Source organism: Capra hircus, chromosome 13 (genome assembly GCF_001704415.2).
Source record: "Capra hircus breed San Clemente chromosome 13, ASM170441v1, whole genome shotgun sequence".
In the NCBI taxonomy this organism is placed as follows: Eukaryota; Metazoa; Chordata; class Mammalia; order Artiodactyla; family Bovidae; genus Capra; species Capra hircus.
This window is the reverse complement of record NC_030820.1, coordinates 46,990,230-47,009,555: the sequence shown is the minus strand read 5'-3', so window position 1 is coordinate 47,009,555 and position 19,326 is coordinate 46,990,230. Positions and strand designations below refer to the sequence as shown.

General features: G+C 43.2%; 1 protein-coding gene across 1 annotated transcript; it reads left to right on the top strand.

Annotated features, from left to right (window-relative positions):
• On the top strand, positions 5,637–18,331 carry PROKR2 (prokineticin receptor 2). Its single transcript, XM_018057366.1, has 3 exons — positions 5,637–6,191; positions 8,340–8,940; positions 15,222–18,331. The coding sequence occupies exons 2-3, from the start codon at positions 8,483–8,485 to the stop codon at positions 15,916–15,918; spliced, it is 1,155 nt and encodes a 384-aa protein (XP_017912855.1). The 5' UTR covers positions 5,637–6,191; positions 8,340–8,482; the 3' UTR covers positions 15,919–18,331.

Below are 19,326 nucleotides of genomic sequence, written 5' to 3'. Positions count from 1 at the left end.
TGAATGTGCAATATAAAAATGTATGAAATATGACATCAGTAGCATAAAATACGCAGGGAGAAGTAAAATTATAGCATTTTTATATGCAGTTTATGGTAAGCTATGATCAGCTTTTTAAAAAATGTTATATCTAGAAAACTTTATGTAAGACTCTATAAGGCTTTATGTAAAACTCACAGTAGCCATAAAGAAAAAAACCTATTGTTATTATCCAAAAGTCAAAGAGAAAGAAATTAAAGCATATTACTACCAAAAAATTAATAAAAATCACAAATAAAGACAAGAATGACAGGGAAAAGCAACTAAGGAACTGAAAAAACTAAAAAACAATTAACAAAATGGCAATAGTATGTCCTTACTACTAGTAATAGTCCTTACCATTATATAGTAATATATATTACTTACTTACTATTACTTACTATTAAATAGTAATAGTCCTTACTATTATTACCTATTAATAATTACTTGAAGCCTGGCAGATTACAGTCCACGGGATCACAAAGGGTAGGACACGACTGAGTGACTAACACACTTTCTTGCTTAAATGTAAATGGACTAAATTCTCTAATCAAAAGACACAATGTGGTTGAATGGGTTAAAAAAGATAAGATTCAACAGTATGCTACCTATAAGACTCTCACTTTAGCTTTAAAGATGCACATAGCTTGAAAATGAGTGATAGTAATGGAGTATCAGATAAAATGAACTTTCAGTAAAAACTGGTCACCAGAGAAAAAGACAGTTACTATATAGTGGCAAAGGGGTCAGTTCATCAAGAGTATACAACAATTGTAAATACATATGCACCCAACACTGGAGCACCTAAGTATTTTAATCAAATATTAATAGAACTGAAGAGAGAGAGAGATAGCAATACAACAGTAGTAGGAGACATCAATATCCCACATTTAACATTGAACACATCATCCAGACAGAAAATTAATAAGAAGCATACCTGAATAACACTATAGACCAAATGGACCTAACAGACACATACAGAACATTCCATACAGCAGCAACAAAATACACATTTTTCTCAAGCACACACAAAATATTCTCCAGGACATTGTATATTGTGTCACAAAGAAAGCTTCAATGATTCAAGGAGACTGAAGTCACATTTAGTGTCTATTCCAACTTCAATGGTATGAAACCAGAAATCAGCAACAGGAAAAAACTGCAAAATTTACAATTACGTGGAAATTAAACAACACACTCCTAAATAACTGAAGAGTTGAAGAAGAAATCAAAAGAAAAATCATAAAATTCTTTGAGACAAGCAAAAATTAAGTCACAACTATCAAATCTTATGGGATGTATCAAAAGCAGTCTTAAGATGGAAGATTATAACAATAAATTTGTACATTAAGAAAAAGAAAGATCTCAGATAAGCAACTTGAATTTATACCTCAAAGAATTAGAAAAAAAAGTTAGAAGCTCAACATTAGCAGAAAGAAGAAAATAATAAAGATTATATGAGAAATAAATAAAATAAAGATTACAAAGACAAATAAAATCAATAAAACTAAGAGCTGGCTTTTTGAAAAGATAAAAAAACTGAGAAAACTAACTGCTGCACTCAATATGCCAGCAAAATTGGGAAACTCAGCAGTGGCCACAGGACTGGAAAAGGTCAGTTTTCATTCCAATCCCAAAGAAAGGCAATGCCAAAGAATGCTCAAACTACCAAACAATTGCACTCATCTCACACACTAGTAAAGTAATGCTCAAAATTCTCCAAGCCAGGCTTTAGTAATACATGAATTGCAAACTTCCAGATGTTCAAGCTGGTTTTAGAAAAGGCAGAGGAACCAGAGATCAAATTGCCAACATCCGCTGGATCATGGAAAAAGCAAGAGAGTTCCAGAAAAACATCTGTTTCTGCTTTCTTGACTATGCCAAAGCCTCTGACTGTGTGGATCACAATCAACTGTGGAAAATTCTGAAAGAGATGGGAATACCAGACCACCTGACCTGACTCTTGAGAAACCTATATGCAGGTCAGGAAGCAACAGTTAGAACAGGACATGGAACAACAGACTGGTTCCAAATAGGAAAAGGTGTACGTCAAGGCTGTATATTGTCACCCTGCTTATGTAACTTCTATGCAGAGTACATCATGAGAAATGCTGGGCTGGAAGAAGCACAAGCTGGAATCAAGATTGCCGGGAGAAATATCAATCACCTCAGATATGCAGATGACACCACCCTTATGGCAGAAAGTGAAGAGGAACTCAAAAGCCTCTTGATGAAAGTGAAAGTGGAGAGTGAAAAAGTTGGCTTAAAGCTCAACATTCAGGAAATGAAGATCATGGCATCTGGTCCCATCACTTCATGGGAAATAGATGGAGAAACAGTGGAAACAGTGTCAGACTTTATTTTGGGGGGCTCCAAAATCACTGCAGATGGTGACTGCAGCCATGAAATTAAAAAACACTTACTCCTTGGAAGGAAAGTTATGACCAACCTAGATAGCATATTCAAAAGCAGAGACATTACTTTGCCAACAAAGGTCCGTCTAGTCAAGGCTATGGTTTTTCCAGTAGTCATGTATGGATGTGAAAGTTGGACTATGAAGAAAGCTGAGCACCGAAGAATTGATGCTTTTGAAGTGTGGTGTTGGAGAAGACTCTTGAGAGTCCCTTGGACTGCAAGATACAACCAGTCCATTCTGAAGATCAGCCCTGGGATTTCTTTGGAAGGAATGATGCTAAAGCTGAAACTCCAGTACTTGGGCCACCTGATGCAAAGAGTTGACTCATTGGAAAAGACTCTGATGCTGGGAGGGATTGGGGGCAGGAGGAGAAGGGGACGACAGAGGATGAGATGGCTGGATGGCATCACTAACTCTATGGGCATGAGTCTGAGTGAACTCTGGGAGTTGGTGATGGACAGGGAGGCCTGGCATGCTGCAATTCATGGGGTCACAAAGAGTCGGACATGACTAAGCGACTGAACTGAACTGAACTGAAGCAAGGAAAAAAAGAAAGGACTCATAAAAGTGTAAATGACAGAAGAGACATTACAACTGGTACTATGGAAATACAAAGAACCCTAAGGTTACTATAACAATGAATTGGATAACCCATTAATAGAAGAAACTGATAAATTTCTAGAAACATACATATAGTCTACCAAGATTGATTCATAAAGAAATAGACAAACTGAGCAGATCAATAGTGATTAAGGAGATTGAAATCATAATCAAAAGCCTTCCACCAAAGAAAAGCTCAGGACAGAATGCTTTCGCTGGTGAATTCTATTACAAATTTAAAGAAGAATTTTTTAAAATCCTCAAATTCATATGGAATCACAAAAGACCTGGAATAGCCAAATAAATCCTGAAAAAGGAAGTAAAAAGCTAGAGGCATGATATTTCTTGGTTTTGAACTATACTGCAAAGCTATAATAAACATGCAGAAGGAAATGGCAACCCATGCCATATTCTTGCCTGGAGAATCCCATGGACAGAGGATCCTGGTGGGCTGCGGACCGAGGGGTCGCAAAGGGTCAGACACAATGAAGTGACTTAGCATAGCATAACAAACAACTAGTATAGTACTAGCATAAAAACAGACACACAGTCTAATGGAACAGAATGCAGAGCCCATAATTAAGCCCATGTACATACACTTAACTCATATTTGACAAGGTAGCCAATAATACTCACTGGGGAAAAGACAGTCATTTCAATAAATGGTGTTGGGAAAACTGGATATGCACAAACAAAAGGATGAAATTGGATTCCTAGATACATCACTCACAAAAATTAACTTGAAATATATTAAAGATTTGAATGTAAGGCTTGAATTTGTAAAACTCCTAGAGGAAAACAGGGAAAATTCTCCATGACATTGGTCTTGGTGACCATTTTTAAAATATAACCCTAAAAGCATGCTCAAGAAAAACAAAAATAAACAAGTGGGATTATATCAAACTAAAAAGCTTCTTCATATCAACAGAAACAATCAACAGAATGAAGAGGCATCATAATGGGATAGGAGAAAATATTTGCAAACAATCTTCCAAATAAGGGGTTAATATCCAAAATGTATAAGGAATTCATACAACTCAATAGCAATAATAATAATCTGATTTTTAAATGGTCAGAGGTCTGATTAGGCTTTTTTTTTTTAAAGAAGACATATAAATGGACAACAAGTACATGAAAAGATGCTTCAATATCACTAATCATCAGGGAAATGAAAATCAAAACCACAATAAGATATTACCTCATCCCTGTTAGAATGGCTATTATCAAAAAGACAAAAGATAGCAAGTTTTGGCAAGGTTATAGAGAAAAGAGAACCCTGTGCAGTGTTGGTTGGAATGTAAATTGGTGCAGCCACTATGAAAAAGTTGTGAAAGTTCCTCAAAAAATTAAAAATAGAACTACCATATGATCCAGCAATCCCCCTTTTGGGTATATATCAGAAGAATATAAAACCACTACCTTGAAGAGATAGCTGCACCCCCATGTTCTTTGCAGTGTTATTCACAATAGCCCAGACATGGAACAACCTAAGTGTCCATGAATGTATGAACAGATGAGATATACATATGATGGAATACTGTAGAATGGTGGTTGCCAGGGGCTGGAGAGGTAATGGGGAGATGCTGGTTGAAGGGTACGAACTTGCAGTTATAATATCAATATAAGTTCTGAATATCTAATTACAGCATGGTGATTATAGTTAACAATAGTGTATTATATACTCAAAAGGTGATGAGTTGAAAGTTGACCACTTTACACTGTCTCACCATCAAAAAAAAAATTTATGTGAGGTGATGGATGTGTTAATTAACTTTATTTTGGTAATCATTTCACAACATATACATGTATCAAACCATCACATTGTATACCTTAAACTTACACAATGTTACATATCAGCTCTATCTAATAAATCTGAAAAAATAAAGTAAAAAATATTAAAGAAAAGAAGGAGGGTGGAGTTAGTTCTACATAAGGTGAGAGGCAGAATCACATAATGTCACAACCCAAAAGTTTTCTTAATCATCCATTCAGGAATTTGAAATTGGCATCCCGTTGGACTATATCCATTATGAAATATGTCCTCTTTGGACAACACAGGGCTTTTGTTTTGTTTTAACTAACCCAAGAGACTATTTATACAGTTCTGAAATCCTAGACTCCGTGAAAAGATGGGAAGACCTGATCTGTCCATATTCCAAACTGTCGTTAATCACTGGCTAGGATTTAACAGCAGGAAATACCTTCAGTCCTTCAGTCTCCTGCCACAGCTTCCAGTTCCAATTCCGTAAAGCCAGAGCTTACCTCTGCTTTGCAGCTACCAGCCATCAGTTGCAGGTCCTGAGAGTTTAATCCCTTCCTTCAATGTGTAAGGAAACCAAAGACCAGAGAAACCATAGGAGTTGCCTAAAATCAGAACCTGTTGTAAACAAAGTGAGGAACTCAAGAGACTCCTTAAAGACAGGAGGACCCCAACTGGGATGGTTTTGAATGACCAAGGTGTCTGGCAGTTGTGGGCATCGCAGTTTTTAGTGAGTTCTTCAGGTCGGTGCTTTGAGCAGGGCAAGCCTCCCAGAGTCTCCAGCTTCCTCCAGAGGAATCTCCTCCCCCACAACCCCAAAGCCCCATTCTGCACTCGACAGAGTGTCCCCAGCACACAGCTTCCAGAACGAACGACAGAATGCACCCTAGGCTCCTCCAGAAGTAATCAAAGTGTATGCAGCAGGAGCGAACGCTGTCACTGGGCTCCAGGAAGACAGGATCCCTGTGGGGCGCCGCACAGGGGTACAGAGGGCCTGGCGGGTTCCTCAGAATTGCGTCATATCTAAACGGCTACTGAGGTCCCATTCACACTGGGGTACGAGTGCTCAGAAACCCTCTAGAGGGACCGGCCCCGCCAAGGCGGGTAGAACTTCGTGCGTCCGGAATCCTGGGAGCACCAGGTGCGCGAGGCGAGAGGCCACCCTCCGCCTCCGCGCTGAGACAGGCGGGGACCCTGGGGCGGAGCCCAGAGCCGGGCTGGCGCACCCAGCCGGGCCGCAGAAGCCGGGAAGAGCTGCGCGGGCGGAACGCGAACTAGGTGGAACCCGGGGACCACGACGCGCCTGGGAAGGGCGCTGGGTGAGAAGGAATAGGGACACCTCCTTCGAAGCGCAAGTCCGGGTTCCCGAGACCGCTGGTGGGCAGAGCGCGGAAGCCGGTAAGTGCAGAGCTGGGCGCAGTCCCGGGCTCCGGTGCCGGGGTGGGGGGCGTCGCTCGGGCTGAGGGCTCAGACGCCCGCTTCTTCCTCAGGGAGTTTTCGGGCAGCTTTGCCTGCTGCCGCCTTCCGAATGCGCCCTGGCTGGCTCGCAGTAGAGTGGGTGCCGGGAGATGACCAGGCAGGGGGCCGTAGGCTGGGACTAGGCAGTGCGGCCGCGGACGGGGGGCGCCACTGGGTAGCCGGGCCGGGGCGAGCACCAAACTCGAGGAAGGCGTGGGCAGGGGAGCGCCTTCGGGAAGGTGAGCAGGAAAGGGGAAGTGTCTCTGGGAAAACCCCCGCTCTGCAGCTCCTCTCTCCACTCCCAGTTTTCTTCCCGCCTGGAGGCCTCACATGCTTTGCTTCTCGAGCCTGAATTTCTGACTTGATTCCCGCCCCTGCCAGGGTAGCGCCTCAGGCGACTGCGCGGCCGTGCCAGTGGTTAGTAAGGGAGAGGAAGGACCAGGCTCCCGGAGCGGGTTGGTCAAAGGCAGGGAAAGCATCCCGAGGTAATGGGGATTGGACCGGCTCCACCCTGGGAGCCCTCCGTTTCCTCGCGGGTCCCGGGACCGGAACCAAAGAGCAGCCGAAAGTAGAATCCGAGAGAGCGCGAGTCCAGCTTCTCGATCTCCGGCTTAGTAATGTCTGCGGGGGACTGCGTGAGACAGAAGATCCAAAACGAAGTTATCTCTAGCTGCGGTCTTGAACCTCCCCGGGTACACAGCAGGCTGCCGCGCCGCAGGTTGGAGTGTACTGGCCATCCTGCGTCTGCTGTCCGTGCTGGGGGTGGGGGGTGGGGATGGGGAGAGCAGTTTCTGTCCTTCTTTATCCCCGTCTTCTCACAGGGCTGGACCAAACCAAACCTACTGTCCCGTTTGTTCCGCTTCTTGCGTCCAGCATCCCGTGGCTCCGACTCTTGGGAGTCCTACCCAGTGTGCTAGGAGGTGGGGGAAGGTGAATGAGCGCGGGGTGGGGGGTAGGTGAGGGGTAGGTGAGGGGTGGTATTCTGCGGGTGCTGGGTCTGGATTCTTTTCCCAGTGCCTCGGACACCTCGAACCCAACGGTACCCTATCTTCTGAGGGCTCAGTACTTCATAGACTAGTTCCTCCCCCATGGGCATCTAGAGGCACCAAGAATGTAGAGCACTTAGGCCATAAGGGATATGTCAGCCCTCAGGCCCTCCTGGATCCTCACTGACACTCCCCCTACCCCCACACCCCCACCCCTTAGGCGGCTGTTTTCAGTTAAGCAATATCTTAGAGCAGCCACCACTTTCAGAGGACACAGATTCATTAAGGAGATGTGGTGCCTCCCAGTCAAGGCTGAAAGGGGAACTGGGGGCCTGGTGAGGGGCAGATCAAGAGTGGAGGCAGGGAAGGGAAGCAGACAGGAGTTTTTTCTAAAATGGCCTCAGGAAGCAGCAGGAGAATTCCCTCCCCCCCACAGGCTTCTCCACCTGCAGAATCTTGGTTGGGATCTTCATTCATTCCTTCAACAGCCCCTCCTCTGTGCCAGGCCCTGGGCTAGGCATCAGGATTTTGGTTTATAGGAAAACTGGAATTCAGAGAGCATAAATCACTGGCCCAAGATGACTCAGCCTGTTCATGTGAAACTGGTGATTTTCAAGTCTGTGAACTGATCTAGAGAGGAAGCAGTCCCTGCTTTGGAGAAAAGACCCTCCTGTATCCACATCCTCTGGCTTCATTGTCCCTGGCCACAGCTGGCACAACATTGTGACTCCCATAGAGTCCTGAGTCAGCTGCCTGAGCAGCTGGGGAAAACTTCTGAAAGACCCCCATGGGGGCTTCCTGGGGGACAGGGGAGGGTGACTGGGCAGTCAAACTGGTCTTGGCCACTGGGCAAAGAGCAAAGATATACACTCTTCTTGGGTGTCTCTGGGGAGTCCAAACCAACCCATGCCCAAATCCCTCCTGACAGCCAGTCAGTAGGGGTTTCCCAATTTCCAGATATCATATGTCCTCCTCACTGTACCAGGCGCAGTTCTGCCTGAGGGTAGACACTGGATCTGGTTTGCCTACACCCCGGGGGACTCTGAGAAGATGCTACCAGGTGTTCACCTGTATCTTATCAACTGGCTGTGTCTCCTTCCAGGATCGAGGATGGCATGTTGACTCCCCAAGGATGTGGGCAGGGTGCTAGGGTCTCTGACCTCATGAGAGGAGAAGATCTGGACCCTAGCCCAGAGTCTGCAGACCCTGGAGTCTCCCACTCACCGCTCACTGGCAAGCTTCACCATGGCAGCCCAGAATGGAAATGCTAGTTTTCCAACCAACTTCAGTATACCCCAAGAACATGCCTCCTCCCTCCCCTTCAACTTCAGTTATGGTGATTATGACCTCCCTCTGGATGAGGATGAGGATATGACCAAGACTCAGACCTTCTTTGCAGCCAAGATCATTATCGGGATGGCACTTGTGGGTATCATGCTGACTTGTGGTATTGGCAACTTTGTCTTTATCACTGCCCTCACCCGCTATAAAAAGCTGCGCAGCCTCACCAACCTGCTCATTGCTAACCTGGCCATCTCCGACTTCCTGGTAGCCATCGTCTGCTGCCCCTTTGAGATGGACTACTATGTGGTGCACCAGCTCTCCTGGGAGCATGGCCATGTGCTCTGTGCCTCTATCAACTACCTGCGCACCGTCTCACTCTACGTCTCCACCAATGCCCTGCTGGCCATTGCTATTGACAGGTGAGGATGTCAGGCACGGGAAACATGGTGCCCCAGGTCTAACAGCTGGCTTTACTCCAGATTCAAATGTTTGCCGATCTATGGAGGCAAAAGGAGGGTTGGCTTCTTCAGTTGTGGCTCATATTCTTCCAAATGTAGGCAAGAGTGAGTCTCCTAAACCCCTAGCTCTCGGCCATGCCACCATATACCACATCTGCTTCAGATACAGGTATGTCATATAACCATGAGCCTCTCCAACACACAAGCAAAAGCAGCAGGTTTAAGCAAGTTACTACTTAGCTATATTATAGGCAAGGCAGCTTCTAGTCAAGGCAGCATGTGCAAAGTTTTTCTTGTAACCACAACCCAAATCAAGATATAGAACATTTTCATCCCCTAGAAAGCTTCCTTGTGCCCCTGACCAGTCAATCCTCCCACCCCAGGCAATCATCAATCTGATTTTTAGTATCATAGTTTCATTTTACCTGTTTTTTAGCTTCACAAAAATGGAATAATACAATATGTACTCTGGTTTCTGGTAACTTTGATGCAAAGCTGATTTTACAATGGGATTATTGCATGGTTTGCTTGTAAAAAAGAGAGAAGGACATTCTTGCCTTTCTTTTTTGCATACAACCCTCTGCTTATTTGCATATATTTGCATGATATGTTCTGGAAGTCCTTGATCTGCTGTAAATTTCTAATTACAGCTTCAGACAAATTTGACACGTTTTATTTATGTAAACAGTAGTAGGCAAACATTGAACCACCAGTGGCTCTTTTTAAGAAGCCAGTTTGTGTCACATCTTGGTTCATCATTGTGAGTTATGCTGAAACTCATTTTGATGATGTATTTTTAATCATCTTTTTCCTTTTTATCACCTTTCAACTTGTTTTTTCCAGTTCTCAGTGCTATTTAGGTCCATTGTCCTTTTTAATCAACCCATTGATTTTTTTCATTTATGATAATATAATACACATGCAGATATAAGAGGCATCTTCCTTTTTATAACTTAATTCCTGTAGGAAAAAAAACAATTTTGTGAGGCTCTCAAGCCCTGAACCCACTGTGTTTATGAAACTTACCTATCAACCAACTACACAAAATACCCCAGGGGAAATATGTTTGATACAATGATACAAAGTCTGATTCTTGGGGCCCTACTGAATGGGAATCCCCTGGCTAGAGCCTAAGTATCTGCATTTTACCCAATTCCCTGAGTGACTCTGTTGTCTGCTCAAGTGGGAGTTACCACTGTCCTCATCCCCTTTGTTCCACTGAAATCCTTGTCTTTATAATGTAGTTGTGAGGCTTCTCTCTCTCTCTTTTTTAACATTGGAGATTCTCAGGAAGTAAACATCCTGTTACAATACAGGAGTGGTTCCTTTTCCACCCCAAACTAGCTCTGCCTCAGTCAGCTTCCAGCTCTGTCAGCAGTTCCACCATCTCCCAGTCACACAAGCAGGTAATACTGCCATCATCCTTTGCTTTTCTCCCTATTCTATCCCCAGCCACACACGCCCTTTGCCAGATGCAGCCCTACACCAGGTCCTGGCAATAGTCCCTCCAGCCTCATCTCTTGGCAAGTCATGGCTGGACCATCACTATGCTCCTCTAACTTGTCTCTTCACCCCTACAAGAGATCCTGACTGCCCCCTGAAATCCATACTCATTCATAAGCATCAGAATATCACCACTGAAGGGTCTTTCTAATATATTTCATTCCTTACAAAACCTCCAAAAGTTTCAATGCCTGTAGAACACATGCCGAGTCCTGAGTCTAGCACCTCGTAGTCTTTGTAGTCTGATGCCAATCTGTCTTTCAGTCTCATGTATGGGGACACAGATAGTCTTTTCCAAAGGACACTGTATTTGAAGCACAATAACCACGTCTTCTATCTTTATGTTTCCTTTGTGCTTAGCAAAGAGCCTCAAACCTGTGCCTTAGTTTGGTTTACTCCCAAAATAGACCCTGAGACAAGGATTCATGTGCAGGTAGCACCCAGGAAGCACCTTCAGGGAGATGGGAAATGCAGCAAGGGAAGGCAGTCATTAAAAGCTGTGTCACTGAACAAATTTTCACTGTGGGAAACTGATTTTTATTCTTGCCACAGAACTCTTGGAGCTGGTGTAGATCACACCTCAGAGTTATCCCAGGAGTGGGAGGTGGGTGAGGGAGCTGAGCTATTTATATACCAAATCTCATCAGTCATTTGTGAGGGCCTCTGGAAATTCTTTGCAGGTTACCAAGAGTACTCTGGAAGCCAGAGAAGACCTTCCAACAAAGTAATGCAGGTGTTAGCTGGTGGGAGTGGACAGGTATGCACTGAAGTGATAAAAGCAAAGGGATATAGGGAGGTATCAACAGCATCTGCTTCAACCTGGTAGATCTACAGGTTGCTGAGTCCTACTGTATGCCCAGCCTATGTGTGTGGAAACAAAGGAGTAGAAGACACAGTCTTTGACCTCTGGGAGCTTTGCTTGCACACAAAAACTTGAATAATCTCTTGATAAGTTAAGAGTAACTCAGAGGAAGACACAATGGTTATGCCGGTGATGCAGTCTGGGAACACTTCCTGAGGAAGTTGCGGTAATCTGAGTGTGCTGTTCTGACCACCTGCTATACTCCGTGGATCAAGACAGGACTCTATAGCTTCAATAGCAGTAGATGACTGAACACACAACACTTGAAGCTAGAACAGAGAGGCTGACAGCAGTTGGTTGGTCTCCTATACTCCCAGCCCAAGGGAGGAGAACACTGCACACCAGGCAGGACCATGTGTGCCGTGTGGGAGTTGCACTCAGGAGCAGAATGAACCAGCAGGGGCTGTGGACAGCAGGCTTTACAGTGGCAAGAGACTGAGGTGACCTTAGCTCCCATGGGAGGATGTGATTGGCTTGTTTGAATGATTTTGCCAACTGGCAGGGAAGTGAAACCCATTAGTTGTGGGTTGGGGGCACAGTTATTCCCACTGACAGAGAAACTAGCAGGACAGGAGACTTTCCCACCAGGAGGAGGGATACATCTGGTGAAAACAGAGGAACTCACAGCTAAACTTTTTGTAGATATCAAAGCACATATGGAATTTCAGCTCTTAAAATTCATGACTCTAATAAATAGCATCCCTCTTTCTTACTCAGTTTCAAACCAACTGAAAAATAAGGCAAAATGATAAGAAGGATAGATGATGGCCAAACTCTTACTTTTGTTGAGATGACATTAATATTAAATAATTGGCTTGTATCTGTAGGCATGGGGACTACATCATACTCAGAACAAACCCTGACACCGGCAGCAGGAGAAGAGCAATGTTCATGTGCAGAGGGCCTAGAAGACATGCTATTTGAAGTCACAGAGACCCCAGAAGGAGAGTGTTGACCTCAAGAAACAGGCAAGCAGATAGATGGCAACAAAGAATTTACAGATGTCCCTCTTGCCAATGAAAGAGTCATAGGAAAAGATGAGTTTAAACAAAGTATTATAGCTTCTAGCATGCTTTATATACATTTACCTTCTCAAATGGAACCTTTCAAAAAGGTTGTCCATAAAGTTATTTTTATCTCTCTTTCACAGATGAAGAAACTAAGTCCCAGGGGCATAAGTGATTTATCTGAGGATTTAGGTACAGAGCTAAAATCCACGGCTTCTGAATAATGCCTAGGGAGTGTGCTTTATTTTATGATTTATTTGATAACAATAAATCATAAAATAAAGCTCTGAATTTTGGAGCATCCTATAGGATAAGGAAGAAGTTACTGAGTGAAAAGGAATTAGAATTTAAGAGTTGACAGCAGAGTAAGCAGGGCTTTAGAAATTCTCTCCAGCGTTGGTTACTGAGAAACTTCTCATGCTGGAATCAGATTGGGAGAGTTATTAAGTCCTGAACTAGTTCTGCATAATGTAAGGACTTTGGACTCACTATGGGAAGCAGAATAATGACTCCCAAGATATCAACATCTTAATCCCCAGAACATGTTATGCCTAAGAGGAATTAAGGTTGCTAATTAGCTGATCATAAAATAAGGTCATTATACTGGATTATCTGGGTGGGCTCAGTGTAATCACAACAATCCTTAAATGTGCAAGAGGGAGGCAGAAAAGTCAGTATCAGGGTGATGTGTTGTGGGCATGACTTGACTGATCATTGATGGCTTTGAACATATAAGGGGGCCATAAGTCAAGTAATGCAGGCAGCTCTAATGGAAAAACAAATGAGATTTTTCCCTAAGAGCCTCCAGAAAGTAACACAGGCCTACCAACACCTTCATGTTAGCCCGGTAAGATACATGCCAGACTTCAGACTTCAAAACTATAAGATAATAAATTTGTTAAGCCACTGAGTTTGTAGTAATTTGTTATAGCAGCAACAGGAAACTGATACACTCAGCATTACAGAGAGACAGTGATTGTGAGATGTCCCTGCCCCAGTGAAGGATGAGCTAACCCACTTGTCCTGATCTCCAGCCCTGTGAGCCTTGTGCTATCCAGGCAATTCATGCAAGTTAACTTGGAAAAACTGGGACCCATGGATGGGTAAAGAACTCTAGCAAGCCTGCTCATTACTTTATATAGCTAGGGTGCAGCCAGTGGTTGGGATGAGATCCAGTTTTATCTCAGGTCAGAAAGCTGCAACCTGAAGTGAACAAGGCTGCCATGAGATCTCCTAATTGAAGTCTATGGGTCAGAGCTGCCAGTGGGGAAGGGGAAGGCAAAAGCAAGTAAAACAACCTCATGACAGATTATTGCCAAGGACAGACAGAAATAGCATTCCAGAAGGCTGCCTTGGTCAAGTCAGAAGCTTGGAAAGGTGACCAAAGGGTCTAGTTACCAAAAAGTGTAAAGTGAAAGTCAAAGTGAAGTCGCTCAGTCATGTCCGACTCTCTGTGACCCCTGGACTGTAACCTACCACGCTCCTCCATCCATGGGATTTTCCAGGCAAGAATACTGGAGTGGGTTGCCATTTCCTTCTCCAGAGGCTCTTCCCTATCCAGGGATCGAACCCAGGTCTCCTGCATTGTAGGCAGACGCTTTACCATCTGAGCCACCAAGGAAGGCTAGATAGAAATCTATGGGTGTCTTCCTGCTATTGGTCATAACCTGACTCAAGCTCCAGGTGTGAGGTATACATTCATCTCCAAGACTGAATTGCTTCTTCCCAACCCCTCATGCCTCTTTTCTTCCTCCACCTTCCTCCGCCACCTCTTCCTCTTGACCCATAAAATGCACAAGAATGATTCCAGGGCACTAAATTACCTAAATAGGTGTTATTAGGTTTCTCTAGAAAGGAAATGTTCAACCTACACAAATGAGCTCATTTCCCACTAAAGGCTCCAACCTCTTTCCCAGGCAGTGTTGCTGATTGGAAAGAGGATAAAAGCTTTATGCTATATGCTGCTTGATGGTGTCAAGGCAACTTTACATACCTTCTCATCTGAGCTTGGACAGCCCACAGAGGTGGGTGTAAAAGCTTTCTCTCATTTCTTTCCATTCCCTGCACCAAGTGAGCTTTGGCAAGTCATTTACATCTCACTAGATTGCTCAGATTCCACCCTAAACCACCCCTACCCTCCAGCTCTGTAATGCAGAATGAAACCTAAGGGTAGCAGAGAGAAAGTCCTAGTCCACAGACCTTCTTTTGCCTCTACACCAGGAGATCTGTGAATTGAAGAGTTTTGAAAGAATTATACTCTTAGAATGACAAGCTTAAAAGTCAGTTGGTATCAATAGGATTTATAATCATGATAGACCTCATATATTTATTGAATATCTAGTACATGCATTGGAGAAGGAAATGGCAACCCACTCCAGTGTTCTTGCCTGGAGAATCCCAGGGATGGGGGAGCCTGGTGGGCTGCCATCTATGGGGTTGCATAGAGTCGGACACGACTGAAGTGACTTAGCAGCAGCAGTACATGCCAAGCACTTCACAAACATTGTAACATTTAATATTCACAGAAGCCCTGCAAGGTAGGTGTCATTTTATCCCATGTTGCATTTGAGGAAAGGAATCTCAGAGAGACTGATTCACTCTAGACCCCCAAAGCCAATCAGGTAAAAAGCCAGGATTTATTCTCTGTTTGACCCAAATCCTGTGCTGTTCCCCCTAAACCTCTCCTCTCCTCCAAATACCAAATGATGTTGCTAAAATAAAATGAAGTATGTTGACGCTGGAAAATAGGTACGTGGGGAGTCATTGTGCCATTTTGTCTGCTACTGTGGGTGTTTGGGTTAAAAACTAATAATGATTACAAGCATATATCAGCATACATCATTGCTACTGATGCTTCCCTCACCCACCAGATATCTCGCTATCGTTCACCCCTTGAAACCACGAATGAATTATCAGACAGCCTCCTTCCTGATCGCTTTGGTCTGGATGGTATCCATTCTCATCTCCATCCCATCAGCCTACTTCACAAAGGAAACCGTCCTCTTCATTGTCAAAAACAAGAAAAAGATCTTCTGCGGCCAGGTCTGGCCAGTGGACCAGCAGCTCTACTATAAATCCTACTTCCTCTTTGTCTTTGGCATCGAGTTCCTGGGCCCCGTGGTCACCATGACCCTGTGCTATGCCAGGATCTCCCAGGAGCTCTGGTTCAAAGCGGTCCCGGGTTTCCAGACTGAGCAGATCCGGAAGAGGCTGCGCTGCCGGCGGAAGACGGTACTGGTACTCATGTGTATCCTCACGGCCTATGTTCTGTGCTGGGCGCCCTTCTATGGCTTCACAATCGTGCGCGACTTCTTCCCCACTGTGTTCGTGAAGGAAAAGCATTACCTCACAGCCTTTTATGTTGTGGAGTGCATCGCCATGAGCAACAGCATGATCAACACCGTGTGCTTCGTGACAGTGAAGAGCAACACCAAGAAGTACTTCAAGAAGATGCTGCTGCTCGACTGGCGGCCCTCCCACCATGGGAGTAAGTCCAGTGCTGACCTCGACCTCAAAACCAGCCGCCTGCCAGCCACGGAGGAGGTGGATTGTATCAGGCTGAAGTGACCCACTGGTATTTCACAATTGAAAACCCAAAAGCCAGTACTTGGAGCACAGTTTATCAATAACCAAGTGCACAGGCTGCATGGGGAAAGGGCAACTGTTCTCACACGTCGCTGCTGTCAAGGAGCTGGATGCTTCTGCAGTCATAAAATGCAGTGCGGCTTGACACAAACCACAGCAGCTAACATTTACTGATACCTGCTCAACGTACTGTGCATGACACCAGCAAGATTAAGGAGCTGACATTTACTGATTACCTACTGTGTGTAAAAATATTTAAATAGCAAAATGAATTGGCAGAAGTCATTGGAGTCATCGAGTTATATCCAGATATTTAGGTGTCAGGCAGAGGCCACAGCTGGTCTTCTATATTCATACTTCATCTTACCTCATTGTGTATCCAGTCAGTGCAGGAAAGTCAAAAGCCAACAGAATATAGAACAATGGAGATAAAAGCATGAGTTACAGCGTGGGGTGTACTGCCTCATGGGGAGACAGTTCATGCCATCACAATGAGCTATTCCTCTCAGATCTTATGATTTCATTAGAACATTCTGTTGGATTCTGGTTGCCAGAAAAGAATTTTTCTCATAATCAGGTCATTAGTTATCTATAATGGTGTCATTTCAAAGAAAAGAACCAAAAAATCTCTTTTCCTCTGATCCTTGAAAGCTCATCATTCTTTTGTGTGAAGACAGGCAATCCTAAAATGAGGAACATATCCAGTTCCTGACACTTTAAAGTAAATGATGTCAGAAACTTCAGTATCAAGGAGAAAGGAGTGGAGTTTGCCACTGGCAATGAACATAATCTGTGTGGCCATTTTGCTAAGGCCTGGACTGTTTTTCTAGCACACATCCTCTTTTTCAAAGATGAGCTCTACTTGAAATTCAAAGACCTGGGTTCAAGTTCTAAATCACGTGATCTAGATGTTTATTCCCTCTGCATCTCAGTTTTGTTCAATAAAACAGGACTACCTTATAGGACTGTTGGGAGAGACCACTGAGGTCATAGTTTATGAAAGTGATTTTCAGCTATACAAGTGATGAGAATGGATAAGTGACACTGAGCAATTTGTTTGGACCCCATCCACTGTGGCTTATTATGGAGAAACACTCTGACTTTTTCATCCTTATTCTATGAACCAGTGAGCCCTGAGCTCTTTGCAGATCTCTGAACTCTACATCAGGAGAAAAAAAGAATCCTTGTCCTGGGTTGTAATCAGGAAGATTCGACCTCAGAGTCTCGGTAATCCCCCTCCCCTGACTTTCAGTATCCCTGTGATCATAGAAGTGTTTTGACAATCTTCCCTACATGTTGCCAAACAACACACCCCAGAGTTGCCTAAATCTGTTTGTATTATCACATGTCTGTGGTAATTGTGTATATTTGTCCTCATTTCTTCTGGATTCATTTTGAAGCAGAGACTATACAAATGGGAACTGATCTGGGATTGACTCAAATGACCCACATTTGGACAATTTACACTTTTCTGTAGTTAAAGTGTTATTTAGTTGTTTGCTTATGTGTGTGTGTGTGTGTTTAATTAATTGTTGGTGTTTTACCCAACAATGGTGTTTCAATCAACATTTTCCTCTATCACCACCCAGGAGACTCACTTTCAGCCCAATTACTGTACCCTCAGAAAATGTAAACTCACTTTAACATTAGGCTAGCCAAACTGTTTATAAATTCTGATTTTAAAAAACTATATGATTTATTCTAAAGCCAAGCCAGTAAATATTTGGGGTTATCTGCATTTTCACAAGTGTAATAACTGCATTTTTATTTATTACTCCTATCCTGACTCTTTTCCTAATGAGTCTTTAAAAGTAGAGTGTTACCAACTGTATCTGTCAAAAGAATTTAGCCCCTTTTTCCTTTTTATATTATACTAACCTCTCTTCATTTAAACTTAATGGAAACAACCTTTGTAAATATAAGTGTGATTTGTGAGTTTCCAGTGAATAAAAGTGTTACATTGTTATCAGATGAAATAATTAACATATGGAATCTTAACCACACTATTAAAGTAATTTCCCTGATAATCTTCTACGTGTTAGTATATATTAGTGAAGTTATAGCCATTTAAACAATTAAACCTTGAAACAGAGAAGTTCTTAAAGGCATTTCTAGAACAATAGTAGCTCACACCAGCAACCAGCCTCATCTTGGTCACATCTCTCAAGCTGCCAGCCCAAGAGAATACTCATGCATGCAAATCAATCAGAGAACCACGACTCCATGTTTACATTCACATTCAAGCTCCTCCTTCATTTCATTCTTTAAAAATTTAAAGAAAAAAACCCTTCATTTTAAAATCACCTTGTTTGTTTAATGAATAATGCTGTTTACATGGAGATTGTTCATTGATCTAACTGGTGTTAAGGTAATAAATGAATAGCACTTGTGTTTACCCTTTTCTTCTCAAGACTAATTAATGCTAAGCTTAAGATACTTTTAGTGTGCTGAGATATATAAATGTTTATATATAATTTTATATTGGGAGCTATTAAAAATTTAATCTCGTTTGGCAAGATTTCCTTGGCCAGAATAAAAGAAGGATGGCTTTGTGATGAAGCTATTAGAGATCTTTCTTTCAGCATCCAACATCAATAATAAGTTGATTCTCAAATTGAAGAAATTAAAAAATAGCTTCAGGCCTTTTAGGGGTAAAAACCCTAAAAGATTTATGAAGATTTATGAAGGGAAAAGTTACACATGGGACACTATTATAAAACTTAAAGTGAGTTCTATCTCTAGAGGGAAGTGTCAACTTTGAATCATATCTCCTCAATCTAACCATTATCTCTCCCTTGAACTCAAGATCACACAAACACACACACACATACACACACACACACACACACACACACACACACCCCTCAATAGGACACCACAGCAGGAAAAGGCCTTTTGGGGCGTGTAATTCATCTCACTAGTGTCTTAGATGAGAAGATACGAATTCCAAACGAGGAAGTGATTTGCTTAAGGATGCGCAGCTAACACTTGCTGGAACCAAAATAGTGCCCCAGGTCTCAGTCTGGTCTAGTAACTGCCCTTCTGAATCCAAAGGAGAGGACTTCCTCTAAAAATGTTTAGAGGGCCATTTAAACTGGTTGCTCAAATTGCCAGCATCCGCTGGATCACTGAAGAAGCAAGAGAGTTCCAGAAAAACATCTATTTCTGCTTTCTTGACTATGCCAAAGCCTTTGACTGTGTGGATCACAATAAACTGTGGAAAATTCTGAAAGAGATGGGAATACCAGACCACCTGACCCGCCTCTTGAGAAACCTATATGCAGGTCAGGAAGCAACAGTTAGAACTGGACATGGAACAACAGACTGGTTCCAAATAGGAAAAGGAGTACGTCAAGGCTGTCTATTGTCACCCTGCTTATTTAACTTCTA